At 38.7% G+C, this 14,928-nt stretch overlaps 1 protein-coding gene, 2 long non-coding RNA genes and 1 other non-coding gene across 7 annotated transcripts in view; 2 read left to right on the top strand and 2 right to left on the bottom strand.

Annotated features, from left to right (window-relative positions):
• Positions 1-60: 60 nt before the first annotated feature.
• On the top strand, positions 61-7,748 carry LOC113414640 (uncharacterized). Of its 4 annotated transcripts, XR_015745971.1 has the most exons (6): positions 61-351; positions 3,343-3,458; positions 4,869-4,953; positions 5,153-5,218; positions 6,318-6,487; positions 6,802-7,748. It is a non-coding gene; the product is annotated as an uncharacterized LOC113414640 (long non-coding RNA). The 4 variants fall into 4 exon arrangements; XR_003371206.2 differs by lacking the exons at positions 61-351; positions 3,343-3,458 and adding an exon at positions 4,241-4,474 and having other exon boundaries at positions 6,318-6,483; XR_003371205.2 differs by lacking the exons at positions 61-351; positions 3,343-3,458 and adding an exon at positions 4,241-4,474.
• Positions 4,624-4,694, top strand: LOC113414699 (small nucleolar RNA SNORD49). The gene has a single exon (XR_003371213.1). It is a non-coding gene; the product is annotated as a small nucleolar RNA SNORD49 (small nucleolar RNA).
• LOC148132711 (uncharacterized) lies at positions 7,651-8,043 on the bottom strand. The gene is made up of 2 exons (XR_015745976.1): positions 7,953-8,043; positions 7,651-7,841 (listed from the first exon to the last, which is right to left on the bottom strand). It is a non-coding gene; the product is annotated as an uncharacterized LOC148132711 (long non-coding RNA).
• Positions 8,044-8,228: 185 nt separating this feature from the next.
• LRRC75A (leucine rich repeat containing 75A) overlaps positions 8,229-14,928 on the bottom strand; it is a 58,088-nt gene continuing 51,388 nt past the window's right edge. The window contains exon 4 of the mRNA XM_026671631.2: positions 8,229-10,488. Within this exon, the coding sequence (XP_026527416.1) occupies positions 9,888-10,488 (601 nt within the window). The 3' untranslated portion in view covers positions 8,229-9,887. The remainder of the gene's footprint in view (positions 10,489-14,928) is intronic.

The following is a 14,928-nucleotide window of genomic DNA, read 5'->3' as shown; positions in this document are numbered from 1 at the left end:
CCAATGATAGGGCAAGGCAAAGGGCAGCGCTGCCCTTCTTCCGAGGGACCATCCCTCGCCCTTGGCCCAGGGAGGCAGAACGGCTGACAGACGGTGTGACCTGGCTGAAGGATCCCCGGGAGAATCCTTCTCTTCTCCCCTCAGCTCCTAGCAAGAAAATGGCTATCTGGAGGGTGTGGAGTTTTCTTTCTTTCCCTTGACTGGAAAAGAGATCGTGTAGCCTGCTTTAAACACCAGGCTAGAAACCAGGAGACCGTGAGTTCTAGTGCCAGCTTAGCCATGAAAGACTGTCTTTTTCTCTCAGCCCAATTCACCTCTCAGGATTGTCGTTGGGAAAATAGGAGGAGGAAGGTATGTATGTTCACCATCTTGAGTTATTTGTGAAAATAATAAAGGGATACAAATAAATACCTGCATACATAAATTGATGTGCATCAGGCACATTGTGCTTCCTTTATGTTTCTTTTACTTTTGGGTATAAGTCACAGTGCTTTGTTTTGGTATTATTCTTTCCACCTTCTGTTTTTCAGTAAAATTGGATGGTGCAATGCCCTTTAATGTAAGTTGTGTTTTGCAGAATAAAACTCTGGATAGCATATTAGAGATTTAGAGATTTCTAGTAGAACCTGCAATAGCTCAGAAATCGGTATTGGCTGATGAGTTTAGTAAGTCTATTATAGCACCACTAGAGGGAGCTCTGATCAGCTCACAGCACAGTACTGTATTGCCTATGTACCAGAACTCAACATTCAGGGACAACAGTGAAGATGGGGCTGATTTGAGAACATTTAGTGGAATTGGAAAACAGCTGTGCTGGTGCCGATTCCATGGACTCTATGATGAATATGCCCTTCATTCTTCTCCTTGGACTTAGCTCTAAAGTAATTTTTAAATTTTTGATTGTTCCGTCTTCGGTCTGATTTAAGCATGGTATATAAAATCATACATTGCAATGTCCTACCTGTCAATGAATACTTCAGCTTCAACCATAACAACACAAGAGCATACAATAGATACAAACTCAAAGTTAACCGCAGCAAACTTGATTGCAGGAAATACGACTTCAGCAATAGAGTGGTCAATGTCTGAATACTCTACCCGACTCTGTAGTTTCTTCCCCAAACCCCAAAAACTTTAACCTTAGACTGTCTACTATTGACCTCACCCCTTTCCTAAGAGGTCTGTAGGGGGCGTGCATAAAAGCGCACCAACGTGCCTACCGTCCCTGTCCTATTGTTTCTCTTATTCTTCTTTTATTTTTCTTATATGTACCCATTTCATGTATTCACAACTATGTATACACTTATACTTATTATCTTGTAAACAATTGGCAAATCAAATCAAATAAATAAATAAATAAATAAATAAATATTTATCTTTTGTAAGCTACCCAGAGTCATCAGAACAATGAGATGGAGTTACAAATAGAATAAAATGAATACATAAATTGAATTCACTTGGGACCTGATGAACATTTCCTTTTAGCACTTTGCTAATGGATCTGGCCTCTTTCTTTCATGGACTTTTTCCTTTATCTCTGCAAATGGATACTACATCCAATGAACTCTAGAGATCTCGGTTAATCTGTTTTTGACAGCAGAGGAGCTGTTTTGTCCCCTCCAAGTTCCATGACTAAAGGATAGAGGGAAATGTGTTGTTTACCTTATGCAAAGTGGCCTTCTCTACATCTTCCTGCCAACACCAAACCTGTCCAGGCAGCAAGCAAGATAAAGATGCTCAAGAGTTAAAGTAATCTGACCCAGAGGTCATGGTATTCAATCTTAGTGGAGATGAGGCAAGTGCCTTGAGTCATGTGTGAACACAAAACAGAACTGCTAAGCCTAAGGGATCCAAAGTGGTTATGAGCTGTATCTGGAGGACAAACAGAGGCATATGTTCTATGCTGGCATATCAAACTACAGATTGTTTTGGTAACTAGACATCCCACTACAAGGGAACTATATCAGAAAACCTGAACAGTATTTGAATGGTGGTGTAGAAAAGGAATCTTATAGAAATAACACAAGGAACTGGAATTTCTGAGATTTCTACAAGCTGGATAGGCAAGGAGCAGCTATAAGGAGCAGCCTGTGCAATACTGACTTGTAGTCCATTTTTCTGGACAATTAGGAGAGGCTCTTTCAGGGCACCCCCTATGCATGTTGGTTTCTTAAAGGCACAAATTTCATCTCCTAATTATCATTGGATTTTACATCAGTTTTCAAGGAAGTGACCATGTTCTCTTGTGTCCATTAAACAGTTTCCAATGAATATTCTTGGTGAGAAAATGGGTTTCCTAGTTACTCTAAGTCCAGCCAAGAGGGTTAGGAAATTCCTGTGAGGAAAGATTTATCTTTTTTACCAAGTTAAGATGATGTTAAGTTCATAAAACCAGGGGGGGGTGGTGGGGGGGGGGGGGAGTTTTTTGTGGGGTTTTTTTTTTTTGGGATGGGGCGTGGGGGGTGGATGCGCGGGGGGCGGTGGGTGGGGGGGTGTTGTGGTGAGGGGTGGTTGTGTGGGGGTATGTTTTTTTTTGTGTGTTTTTTTTTTGGGTTGGAGGTTTGGTTTTTTTTTTTTTGGGTTTTTTTTTTTTTTTTTTTGGTTGTTGGGTGGTGGTTTGGGGGGGGGGGGGTGGGTTGGGGGGGTGGGGGGGGGGGGGGGGGGGGGGGGGGGGGGGGGGGGGGGGGGGGGGGGGGGGGGGGGGGGGGGGGGGGGGGGGGGGGGGGGGGGGGGGGGGGGGGGGGGGGGGGGGGGGGTGTAATTTTTTTTGGGGGGGGGTTTTTTTTTTTTTATTTAAAAAATGGTTGTTTTTTTTTTTGGGGGGGGGTTTTTTTGTGGGAAGTATAAAATCCCTCAGACCTCAGGTGGACTCCAATTTTTATAGGGCACAAGATTCCATATAAACCTTGTTCTATGCCTATGAATTCCAATATTAATTTTGGTTCCAAATTTCTGCCAAATCCTTTGAAGTGCTCAGAAGTTGGCATAAGCTAGATATGTATAGGACCTTCAGAACTTACATCAAGCACATCCAAGGGCGTGTCTGCTCCTTTCCTCTTGGGCAAATGTTTTAGGAAGATGAGTAATAGCTTTCTCCTTCAGCAGATGGGTTAAGGAATGCATCACACTGGCCTATTCAGCGAAGCTACCCAGGGCTATTATTGCTCCCATGGGCAGATAAATTATCAGCCCTGTCACCAAGGGCTCTCCTGTTAGACATGGATGGCGACATAGTCCAGAAGCATCAACCCTCATGAAACATTATAAAAAGAACAAGGTTGAATTTGCAGAGGCAGCCTATGTTCTGTCAGGGCTTCCTTAACCTTTTTTTCTCATCCCCAGGTTACTTCTTTTCTGGTTGGCTCTGTCTTCTTTTGGGTGCTCGAGAATGGCACTTTGGACAGGACTTATGAGGTCACCAAAGATGGACCTGACTGTCCCAACCTTGCAAGGGCTTAGTAAGTATCTTTATATTTACCATATTTATGCTCTAAAATGAACACTGAACCATCTGATCATCATGTAACATATGCTAATTTACAGCTACATCACTTTCTGTCTAATTAATAAAACTTAATTTAGGCTCCTTTCATTGAAATCAGTTCATGCAACGGAGGGGTGGCAAAAAATTTGGGACCTGCCTTTTAGTAAGATGTCAAGTTATCACCAGTGTTGTAATGACGAGGCAGTCAAGGTGTTTGATCATGATCAAATGAATCCTGATGAACTTTATTGGAGTCTAGTCTTGCATTTCCTTTAGATTAGTGACTTTGTTTGCCTGAGTTGTATTTGCTTTGTAAACATTCATTACCTGAGGTTTGCCATCAAAATAACATTCCTGCAATTACAACTCTACACACCAGCAATCAGATCCATCTTAGGCGAACAAGACACTTCGCAGTGAACCTGCCTATTCTATTTGGCTGCACCCAAGCATATTTGATCCGTGATTATAACAGCATCTTATGTGCAGATGCAGACAATCTGACGCTCGCTTCTCTTAGTTACGCTTGGTTGTTTTTTTAATATGGGAAATCCCGATTCTTAATTTGACACCACTAATCCCACTCTCCCCCAACAATTATGTTGCAGCTATTAGCGACTGCGCTCCTCTTGGGTTCAGCAATGTTCCGCGGTGAAAAGCACATCTCAGAAGATCAACCCTTTTTTTAAACCGCTGCTGTGCGCCTTTGCAGGCAAGTCTCGCTCCCTCTCTTCCCCCTCCCCCCCCCCCGCCCGTGTTATTGACCCGGAAATCTCCCAAGATATTCCCGCTTTCAAACCATTTCCGTTCTCCGCCCCCCCGTTTTTGCCGCCGCGAAATGGTATATTCAAACCAATCAGCAGCCACTTTTTTCCCGGTCCCCCCACCCGCCGTCCGAATGGTTTGTTCCCCGCCTTAAAAGAGACCGCGTGGAAGCGTCTCGCCCTTTTCCGCAGTTTTCCTGGCTGTCGCGGTTGACGTTGGAAGGAGGTGAGAGATTTTTATGGTGCCCCAGAAAAAGTGTGAATTGCGGGGGTGACGGGTCTGTCCTTGTCTGGGCCTTTTGCGAGGCAACGTTATCCTTTTTGTTACCCGGCGGCCTATGGCGCCTCGCGTGGGCCTTTAATTTTTCCCCTTCGCGGGATGATGAAGCCGAGATAGGAAGTGCCGTCAGACGCGAGAACTGACGAAAGACTCCTCGTGGCTGACCGCAAGTTGCCCTCCCCTCCCCTGCCACTATTTTTTCCTCCCGAGACGGGCCTAGGTTTAGTCCGGACAAAAAAACAGGGAGGAAGAGGAGATACTAGGCCCAACCTCCCACCGCCATTACAGAAACCTTTTTTAAGGTGCTTTCTCACCTACCTTATCTTGCATTGTATTGCAGGCTTTCTTCCGCTGCCATGTGGGAACTGACTTCAAAAAACAGTGGAAAGGACCAGTGTGTAGAGTTGCGGGAGGAACATGCAAAGGTAAATTTAAAAGCCTCTGAAGTTGGATAATATGGAAGGAAGGCTCACCGTGATGATATAAAACCTTATATATGCTGGAATTACCGGCAGACTTTTGCTGTTGAGATGGTTCTTTCTGAGGAGTCTCTATGGAGGGAAAACCATTGTTGTCTCTTTATTACAAGCCTTTTTTCATTACAAGCTTTTCTTCTTTCTTCAGGGAGCCAGAAGCTGCCCTCCAAGATGAGTGATGGTGATTGAAATGCCAACTCTTACCTGGAAAGATGTAAGTCAAATGGATAATTCTTGGCTTGTAAGGATGTGTGCAACGTGCAAAAATATTTTGAACCCAGAGCTATTATATCAGAGGTTCTGTTAAATAAATCAGATTTGGTTCTGGATTTCAGGCAGTTTAGAATCAGGACAAGATATAATTTAGTTGCTGGGCTTCAGTGGAAATTTTGCGTGTTAAGTTTTGATAATGCTAGATAATGTCCTTAAGCAACAACTGGGATACAGATTTTTCAAACAAGCACAAGTAAGGTGTCACACTCCCATTATCATTTGCACCCAAAAAGATCCATTCCAGCTACATATTTAAAATCAAGTTTGATTTTTTTGTAAGTCCTTCACTTTTAGCCAGGTTGGATATTATGCCTTCAGCAGTCCTTCCTGGGGTTCTTTGGTTATGTCCATGTGGCAATGGGTCAATAGAAGTTCTAGGCCATATACTATTATACTGTTCCCTATATAAAGTATCTATAGATTATAGACAGACCCTTACATATCCTGTCTTGAAAAAAATTCCAGATAGGAAGTGCAATTTCTATTTTAATACTAGTACTCAGAAACAAGGATATGAAAATAGCCTTTCAAGTTCTGTGCTACCATACTGTAGAAACAGTATGCTGTACCATTACTTAGGATTGGAGCTGATTTTATTTGGGTTCATTTTATTAACCATGTTTTTAATTTTAGGCTCCATTATATTTAATGTTTCTCTCACATGTTGCACACGGATGTAAAACTTTATTCAATATTGCTTGTATGTGGCATTGGGACTAATAAAATTTGAACTGATAATCTGGATAAGGCAAGATTTTTTTCTTGACTTTCCTATTTGAGAGAAAACATGGCGTCTATTAATTTTTTAAATAATTACTTTAATTGAATGCAACAAACATTCCTAATGTTCCTTCCCATTTTCCCCAGAATAACATCCCTGTGAGAGGGGTTGGGCCAAGAGAGCGACTGGCCCAACATCCTGCCAGCTTGCACACCTAAGCTGGGACTAGAATTCAGTCTTGTTTTCTAGGGCATCATCTTAACTTACTATATTAAACTAGTCTGGCAGCAGGAATTCCCAATTCTTTTTCTTTCTTTAGGTCTCTCTAATCTTCAAAGATGGAAGTCCATCCAGATTTCCTTGAAGAGGCTTGTACACTATTTGTACTGCTATGAACGTGGTTAAAATTAGACACCAGATTTGCATTATTTAAGTTGAGAAGTGAAAGATTTTAGAAGAATACACTTCTAAGATGATGTATGGAGGTAGGTAGGTATCTACTTCGCCCATTGGGTAGCTGAGACCCCATCTAGTAATTGGACAATTTGAAATGCAGTTTTCAGATAAACATACTAAAAGAGATCTGTACATTTTAATGTTGGAATTTTAAATGTATTTTGGTGGGATTGATTTCTGCATCTTATTTTCAAAGGGCTTTGTTTGCCCAGGAATACTAATTAGGGATATTGCTCTTCTCCCTCAAGTTTGTTATAAGTGTTCACAAACTTCATATAAGAAGCCATTATTAATACAAGTAAAAAGTGCTTCAATGTTGTTAACCAATTTGTAAAATCTTGTTTCAGGCTTGGACAAACATTACTACAATTCAGTGCACTCAAGACTACAGAACGTGTCCATTTTTTCCTTGAGACCCTATGAAGACCTACATATTGGGGCAAAAAGTATTTTCTGAATTATTGTGGCAGTAAACTTACAAACTAACTCTTCTTCCCTTTGTTGTGCACAATGAATGGGTCCAGTTTCAGAGCCCTGCAGTTGGCAGGGCTTAAAAATTCATCTTGCACCTCTTACAACAGCAATCTCAAAGGTATCCAGGCCCTGGGCCATCTAGGACTTCAGAGGTAACATTATTTTGAATGCATCCATAGGCCAACTGATGGCTGGTGCAGCTCCTAAAACAGTATTAAGGAGTCTTAAATACACTCCAAACCTATGAAATACTGGCCTTGCCAAAGGTTCTGTGTGGCTATATGGAAAATGAGTGGTACTACTGATATGTTCCATCTGTTAACAGTTTCTGTTACTTTTCTGCAGGCTTTAAGTTTTTTTTAACTTAATCCTGTAGGTAATCTGTCCTTTAAAATGCCTGTTGAAGTTATATGAAAAAATAACACCATTTAAATTGTGAAATAAGACCACTGCAGCTAAGCCTAAAAAAAAACGAGCTAAAGAAATTGCAAATTTACAGTTTCATGACACCAGTATTCTGCTTCTGTCAATTTTTTAACCTAATGGAAATTATGGCATCTCTTCTGCCATTGTTTATCAATTTTACTGTGACTTGAGTTGGAGGTTCTCTGAAATATTTTGTTTCCTAAATATTCCTTTTATGATTGCTTATACCCAGAGATAGATAGGGAGGCATGAGGAAACTTGGATATTGCCACCTGGCACAAGTGGGTTTTTATTAAGACACGCACAAAATGTTAATTTTGTATAAGCAAATGCACTTAAGCAATTGCCTGTCTTGAGAGTGTAATTATGCTTCATAAACAGATGCACTGAATAATGCTTACTGTCTTAATTTTTTTCTTGGAATTGTGAGCTGGGCTACTAGTTTCCTGTAGGTGGGGGCAAAAGTCTTTTGCACTATTAAGACCAACTCCGTGGAAGGAATTAGTTCCAGTTGCAGATTTTGAGTTGCTTTACATCTCATGTGAGTTTCTAGTTTCCTGATCATTGCAGTTAAGGGATATAAAAAGTAAAATAATACTTTTATTTTATCTCCCCCCTTTTAAGAAAGCCTCCCGATGTTTATATTCAGGCTGTTCATTTGACATTAAAAAAACCCAAGAAAACTTTAACCAAGCCTCCATATTGTGTTCTGGATTAATGGGGTTGAAGTGACAGCATAACTTGATACTCCAGGAATGATGATGCTCAAAATCTACCTTCCTTGCATAATTCAGTGTAATGACTGCCCAACCCTGCTCAGCAGTTGCACAAGATTTAGCCTCCCATTCCTGCAAATACACCAAGGAGAAACAGCCATCTTTCAAACAAGTTTTATTTCTGACAAAGCATATAAAAGACTTTGGCTACATGCAAACTAGGGACAATATGGAGATGCTGATTTCTATGAAGTACCAGATTAACACTACTGAAAACATACAAATACTCAAAATGGGCACAACAGCAGTGAGATTTTAAGGGAAAAAACACATTCTGAAAATTGGTCATGATGAGCTGCACCTCCTCCCTAAAGTAGATTAATCCTAGCAATTACAATCTGAGCCCAGTCTGAAAGGTTCAGCTGCTCTTCAAACCTGCCAGGATGAAGTGCTTTTGATTTACCAAAACCATAGTGTTGAAAGCTCACACAAGAGATTGGCGTGATAGTTAATTTGGGCAAGATTCTTCATGGGTAGCTCAAAAGAAATAAAGCCAGCATTTACTTCATGACAGTCAAGTGCTGCAAAGGGTTGGTGACTAAAGCTCCCCTAAATATGTAATCCAGGTACCTAAGAACATCAGGAAAAATTGACACTATCAAGCTGAATTGATTCTATTGTCTCTTCTGCGGCACAGTGATGAAATCCAGAGTAACTGAAAGCAGCTACACTTTTTCCACAAAGTGTAATTATAGCAACTTGCAACAAATTTCATCCCCTGGTGCCTAAAGCCAAGGCCTTGCTAACCCTTTAGTACCATCAATTCACACTCTTAAAGCAAGGGAATGGGGACTTTTTCATTTATACTGATTTGTTTGCTTTATGAACCAATGTAATCTGTCATCTGTCAATGAATAGTATCTGTCTTGTATTCAAATTATTTCATTCTGGGGGCTTGAGTTCAGAAGGTGCAAGTTTTTCAGCCCTGCTGACTCACTGCTTTTGATGTATAAAAATTACATCTGAAGACCAGCAATCTTGTAGCACCTTAAGACCTTGCAAATAAAACTCATGGATTACAGCCAAATTCATCAGATTCATGGCATAACCTGAGATAGGTACACATCCATGGCTTATTCAGAACAGGAGACAAATTGGTTGGGAGAGAATGAAATGCAGAAGGTACAGTAATGATGGTTACCTTCTTGGCAGTGATTATACAGTGAGACATTCAAACTTGGTGAGTTGATTAACATGTTTCTGTTTAATCCATGGGATTAATTTTGTTTCTATCCGAGCGTGGACTTTTCCCACCTAAAGCTTCTATTCAAAGTAATTCATTTGGAAAGTAAAAACTTGAGTACAGAATTATTTGTACTGGTATACCTAATATGAAAATTCTAATTAGTGTATTTAAAGTGTTTAACCTGCCTGGAAAAAAAATAGGCTCAATAGTGGCATTGCATTTTTGTGTGTTTTTTATACCTTCAACAGTCAACTAGCAATCATCCCTGTAATAACTATAAGGTTTCAGGAATTAAAGAGATGCTTTGATTTGGATACTGCACTGAGCAAGAAGCTGGAATTGGCGTAAATCCTTTCCAGTATAATTCTATATAATGGTTCAAATTGTAGCAGATCATTAATATGTGAATTGCGGCCAACTTTGTAATTTGGCCTTCCTTTTTTGGTCCTGCAAGTTAAGGAATTAAAAAGTTTTTATTAGAAGATAGCTTCATTAGCATAAACTAGCCAAGATCCTTTGTGGTTATAAAGGATCCATTTGGCACAACCTAGGCAAATGAGAGACACTTATTTCATGTCTGAAACAAACAGGTAGAAATCTGTTCTTGATTTGTAGGTTCATTTGGCAGCAGCTTAACCTCAACAGCTTCACCTGTCCATACCTGCCTGGTCTTAATGTCTTCCAGGCCACCATCATTTTGGTCCTCATCCTGTGATGAAAGACCTTCTTGGCTCTCAAGGTCACTCACCTGACTTTCACCAAATTCAAGAATAGTTGGGAGATTGCTTTGGGTAGGGCTTCGTTTCTTAAGGCTAACCAGAAACGGTTGTGGCAGAGAGAATATGTCCACATTATTGCCCAGATCAATCCAAGTCATGCTGGGGAAGTTTCTGGTGTCCTTCAAAGCTTCAGTCAGGTCCCGGAGGATGGCTTTTGTAAGCCTGTTGCCATTAAGGGAAAGAGTTGCAAGACGAGGTAGGGCACCGAGAACTGGCAAAAGCTGGAGGAACAGGTCATCTGTCAGCTCAGTGAAGCAAAGCTCCACATTTTCAATATACTCAGAGCTGTGCTGGATGTATGAGATAACCCGGTCTAATTCCTTCATGGTCAAAGGGATGCCAGACAAGTCCACTGTGTTGTCCAGAGGATTCCCCACCAAGATAGTTTTCAAACTGCAAAATAATGAAAAATTGACATTATTGATTTCCAGTTTATCTTAATAGTTGTCAATTCTGACCAGGAAAATGATTTTGACAATAGCTTTAATAATTCAGCTGGGAGTAAATGGAATAAATTAATCCAAGACAGTAATTTTTCTAGGGGATATTGCAGTCAAATGTATTAATACCCAATACCCAATGACTAAATAAATAGCATTTATTTGATTACCAGCCCATTTTTAGGGTTTGCACAATACAAAGAGCTATTAAACAAATAGGTCGGATTTGCAATCGTTCACACAAAGCAATGTTAAAATTAACTGCTTATATTATGTAAATTCATAGTCATTGTTCTTTTGGGGAACATTTGTTCCATAAGCACAATATTTATATAACAGGCATATATATACCTGGAGGGTGGAAAGAGGTTCATTATGAGAAGCATCGGACATAACCATATTCTAGGAAATCATTTTGTTCAATAAAATTCATACCAACAGCACAAATAAAAGAGCAAGCCTATTAAGTAGTGGTGTCTGTTTAAAATAGGGAACCATACAAGTAAAGCAGATTATGTCTAAGGCTTTTAAAGGGCATCTAGCAATATAAAGTTTAATAAAGGCACAGGATTACTTAAGTATAAGAAACATCCAATAAAAGGGGTGACTTTTCTTGTCTTGAGAAGACAGGTAAGATATACTAGTGTCAAATACTTGAAAGGGTGATATTTTAAATTCAAAATATCTTCCCTATCATCCTAGAGTGTAGGATGCACAATACAGCTGCTGTATCACACAATAAGCTACTTATGGTAGCTTCCAACCAAACATTACGAACTTCATTTTGGATTTTTGTCTTAAACGGTCCAAGAGAGTGCAAGTTTTGCTTGTTTCTCATTACTTTAACAGACTTATTATTGAGTCATAAAATCTGAAATTACCATCTGAAATCAGCTACTTTCCCCCCATATATTGTACATGGATAATGGGCTGGCATAGAGCTTGCCTCCTTTGGTGGGGAGGAAAAAAAAACCTTTAGTGACTCACACCAAAAGGAGTGAAACCACTGCATTGCAACAAGGTGAGGATCATAAAACATTCTCGCAGAAGCAGCAATTCAGAAATGCAAATAGAGGACATCAAGAAAAACATGAAAACCTTTCTAGAATCTAACTGATACTAGCAGAGACCTTCAAGTCAGAAAATATAACAGCATGAGGAAGATAAATTAGATTTCAGTGTTCTGAATTCATAACAAATTTCTAGAGTTTTACTAGCACTTCTTGGAGGGTTCTGTTTAGATGCTTTAGTAAATATATCAGAGATTTAGTTAATAGGTCAAAACTCATTTTACTTGTTTCTTCACTGAGACTCCCAACAGTTGCATCTTATCTCCTAGTTTTAAATAATGTACAATAAAATCTACTCTCGGTAATTGTACATCCACAAACAGGTGCAAAAAATAATTTTAAAATCTTAAATTCATAGCAGCATTAGAATACCCGGTGGACTTTATTTCCTCTTAGTCTATAAAAATTACAGTCTTCCAGATGTTACCGAATAACCATGGCCAGCATAATCATTGGTAAAAGATGCTGGACATTAGTTCAGGAACATGGAGTTCAACACACATTATCCACCGACATGTTATTTTAAGGCTGTGCCAATCTGAAACACCAATATTAAAACATAAATACAGCTTTGTATCTATTTTTAATTTGGCAAAGTTGAAACTGCAAGAACTAGAATTGATTCAAAGGTGCGTGCGAGCACACACACAAACAGATGAAACCTGGAAAAGGATCACAAATGATAGGTTTAAGATATTTATCTCAATGTTATGACACCAATAAGAAAAGTCTTTATTTATAATGAATGCTATCAAAGATTTTTCTCTTCTTTCTACTTTCATGTTTATATTTTCTGATTGAAAATGAATGCAAAAATTTCTTCATAGAAATCGCTTCTGATTATTTTTATAGGTTTTTCACAATTTCAAAATTTTGGTACAATCTGAAAAAAAAATACTGTCTGAAGTATATCTGGTTCCCTTTAAATTAGGGGGGGAAATAACCCAAATCACTGAAGAAGTGGCAGAGATATCTATACTGATCAACAGTAAAATTTCCCTGAAGTCAATCTGATTCCTAGTGGAATTTTGGACACATACAGGTGGTTTTTCTTTTCAGCAATACAATGTTTTGCTACTGCTATCTTCTAGCCTCCCACACAAATGCTAATGAGGCCCAACCCTGCTTAGTTTACAAATTAAGACAAGGTGCACAATAAAATAGAGTAGAATAGAATTCTTTATTGGCCAAGTGTGGTTGGACACATAAGGAATTTGTCTTGGTGCAAATACTCTCAGTATACAGAAAAGAAAAAATACGAATCAAGAATCTTAGGTAGTATAGTAAAACTCAAAAGATAATATAGATATTTATCTATGTTTATCTACAAAAATATAGGTTTGCTAAAATTCAGGAACTGTGACACATTGAAAATTTTTACATTACTGAATATAAAAATCTTAAGCACGTAGTATAAGTAAATTACTATAAATTATGTATTATTTATGGATATGTAAGGCCAAAAAGGTCATTTCATTGTTGCATTAGATTCCTATTTATTCCTTTGTTGGAATAATATTTAACCTCAAATGCATTTTGTAGATCAACTTCACCAGTTTGTTCTTTGGCAGACATCCAATGTGAGGCTAAGATATCTAAAAGGATCACTTTGTTCTATATCGACCTGCCTATTATTTATGACTGTCATCATAAATTTCATAAATTCTATCAATTTAATAGATTAGCTTGGCAGGTGGTTGAAAAAGGATCTCTGATAGCAAAGTACAATGACTGTAAAACCTCTATGCAGCAGTTTTTTTTTTTAGATACTAGCAGGGTTTTAAAAATAGTATAGTGTTTTGTCACCATATAGTATTAATGTAATTATCTAATTTCATTGTATGATTTTTGCTCTTACAGGTTTTTTTTTTTGTTTTTTTATAAAGTGTTTACAGTATTGAATGTTTAATGAGTAGTACTATTTACATGGAAATACTGATTGAAGCAGAAATAGGGAAGCCAATAACCCTAAATTATTAATTGAATTTCAATTTCTAACATTTTTCATTGTTGGCTAGGGTTTTATGAATTGTAGTTTAGTAACATTTGGAGAAGTCCTGGACTTCAGCTTAAAATGAAACATTATAAAGTAATGTTTTCTTGGTTCAATTTATTATATACAATAAACATGTTTAGTTAATGCGTATGGTTTATATTAAAACTTCTTTGTATTTAATTAAAAACATAACTTATTGAAAACTTTCGGGAAAGGTCCTGCTATATTTATAACTCAGATTATAAGTCTACAGAAACAAAACTGTTTGCTAATGTTATTTTTAAACTAAAGTACTATCTTGCCTTGTTGACAACTAAAAACTAAATACCAAAATTATGAAACATCTGCAAGCCCACATTCTGCCAAGATTTAGAAATGTATTGTCCTGGGAGAAATTTCAAAATGTTTGCAATTACAAGAGGAAAAGGGTGATTTCTAAAAACAAATAGAAATTAATCTTTTGATGTATCTAGACTAAGATTAAAATAATATAGGGGAAGTAGGTGTAAAAATATAATCATAAATAATCATTCTTATAGGAGCCATTGGCTTCTTGCATTTTACCCAATAAATAAGCAACATCTCTTAAAAATAATAATGGAAAAGATAGAGATTTACTGTGTGTATGTATTACATTCTATAAACTTGATTTTTACAGCTCTAAGCCAGCACATTTTATTTCTCCTTTTTAATCTTCCTTTGCACAGAGCAGTTGCTGTTGGAAAAAACTACTTCAGGTTTATGAGAGAGGTGAATCCAAGGCTAAAATTGTGTACACACAAATAAGATTGTTATGACATAACACATAAATATTTTCAACCATGGAAAAAGCCACAGATCACCAAACTGGTTTAATGACCCTTGTCTTCACAGATTCACTCTGCACTGTAATATAGAAATAGAATAATAGGCTTTGGCTGATTTACAAAACAGAAAGAGACGCAACCATTTTGAAGAAAAATAATGCTCAACTGGTGTTTTTTAACCTGTACAGCACTGCTTTCTTCCAGGCAAGAAAAAGCAAAATACTACTTCACATCAAGGGTGAGCTGCTGGTGGTTCGCAGGGGTTCGGGAGAGCCCCTAGCTAAGATTCTGCGCAGTTCAGAGAACCTCCAAATCCCATTCCTGGCTGGCCCCACGCACCCTGCCCCTCCCCTCCCAGGAGTCCCCCTGTGGCCACTTGCACAAAGGCTTGGGGAGAGCAAAAAACGGGCCTCCTGGAAGTACGAGAAGGCTGAAAATGGGCCCGTTTCTGGCTTCCAGAGAGCCTCCGGAGCCTGGGGAGGCTGTTTTCGCTCTCCTGGAGGCTCAAGGAAAGCCTCCAG

Source organism: Notechis scutatus, chromosome 1 (assembly GCF_049901735.1).
Source record: "Notechis scutatus isolate UNSWTSFEM ecotype Mainland chromosome 1, rNotScu1.2, whole genome shotgun sequence".
Taxonomy (NCBI): Eukaryota; Metazoa; Chordata; class Lepidosauria; order Squamata; family Elapidae; genus Notechis; species Notechis scutatus.
Note: the sequence above shows the minus strand (reverse complement) of the source record. Positions and strands in the feature narration are given on the sequence as shown.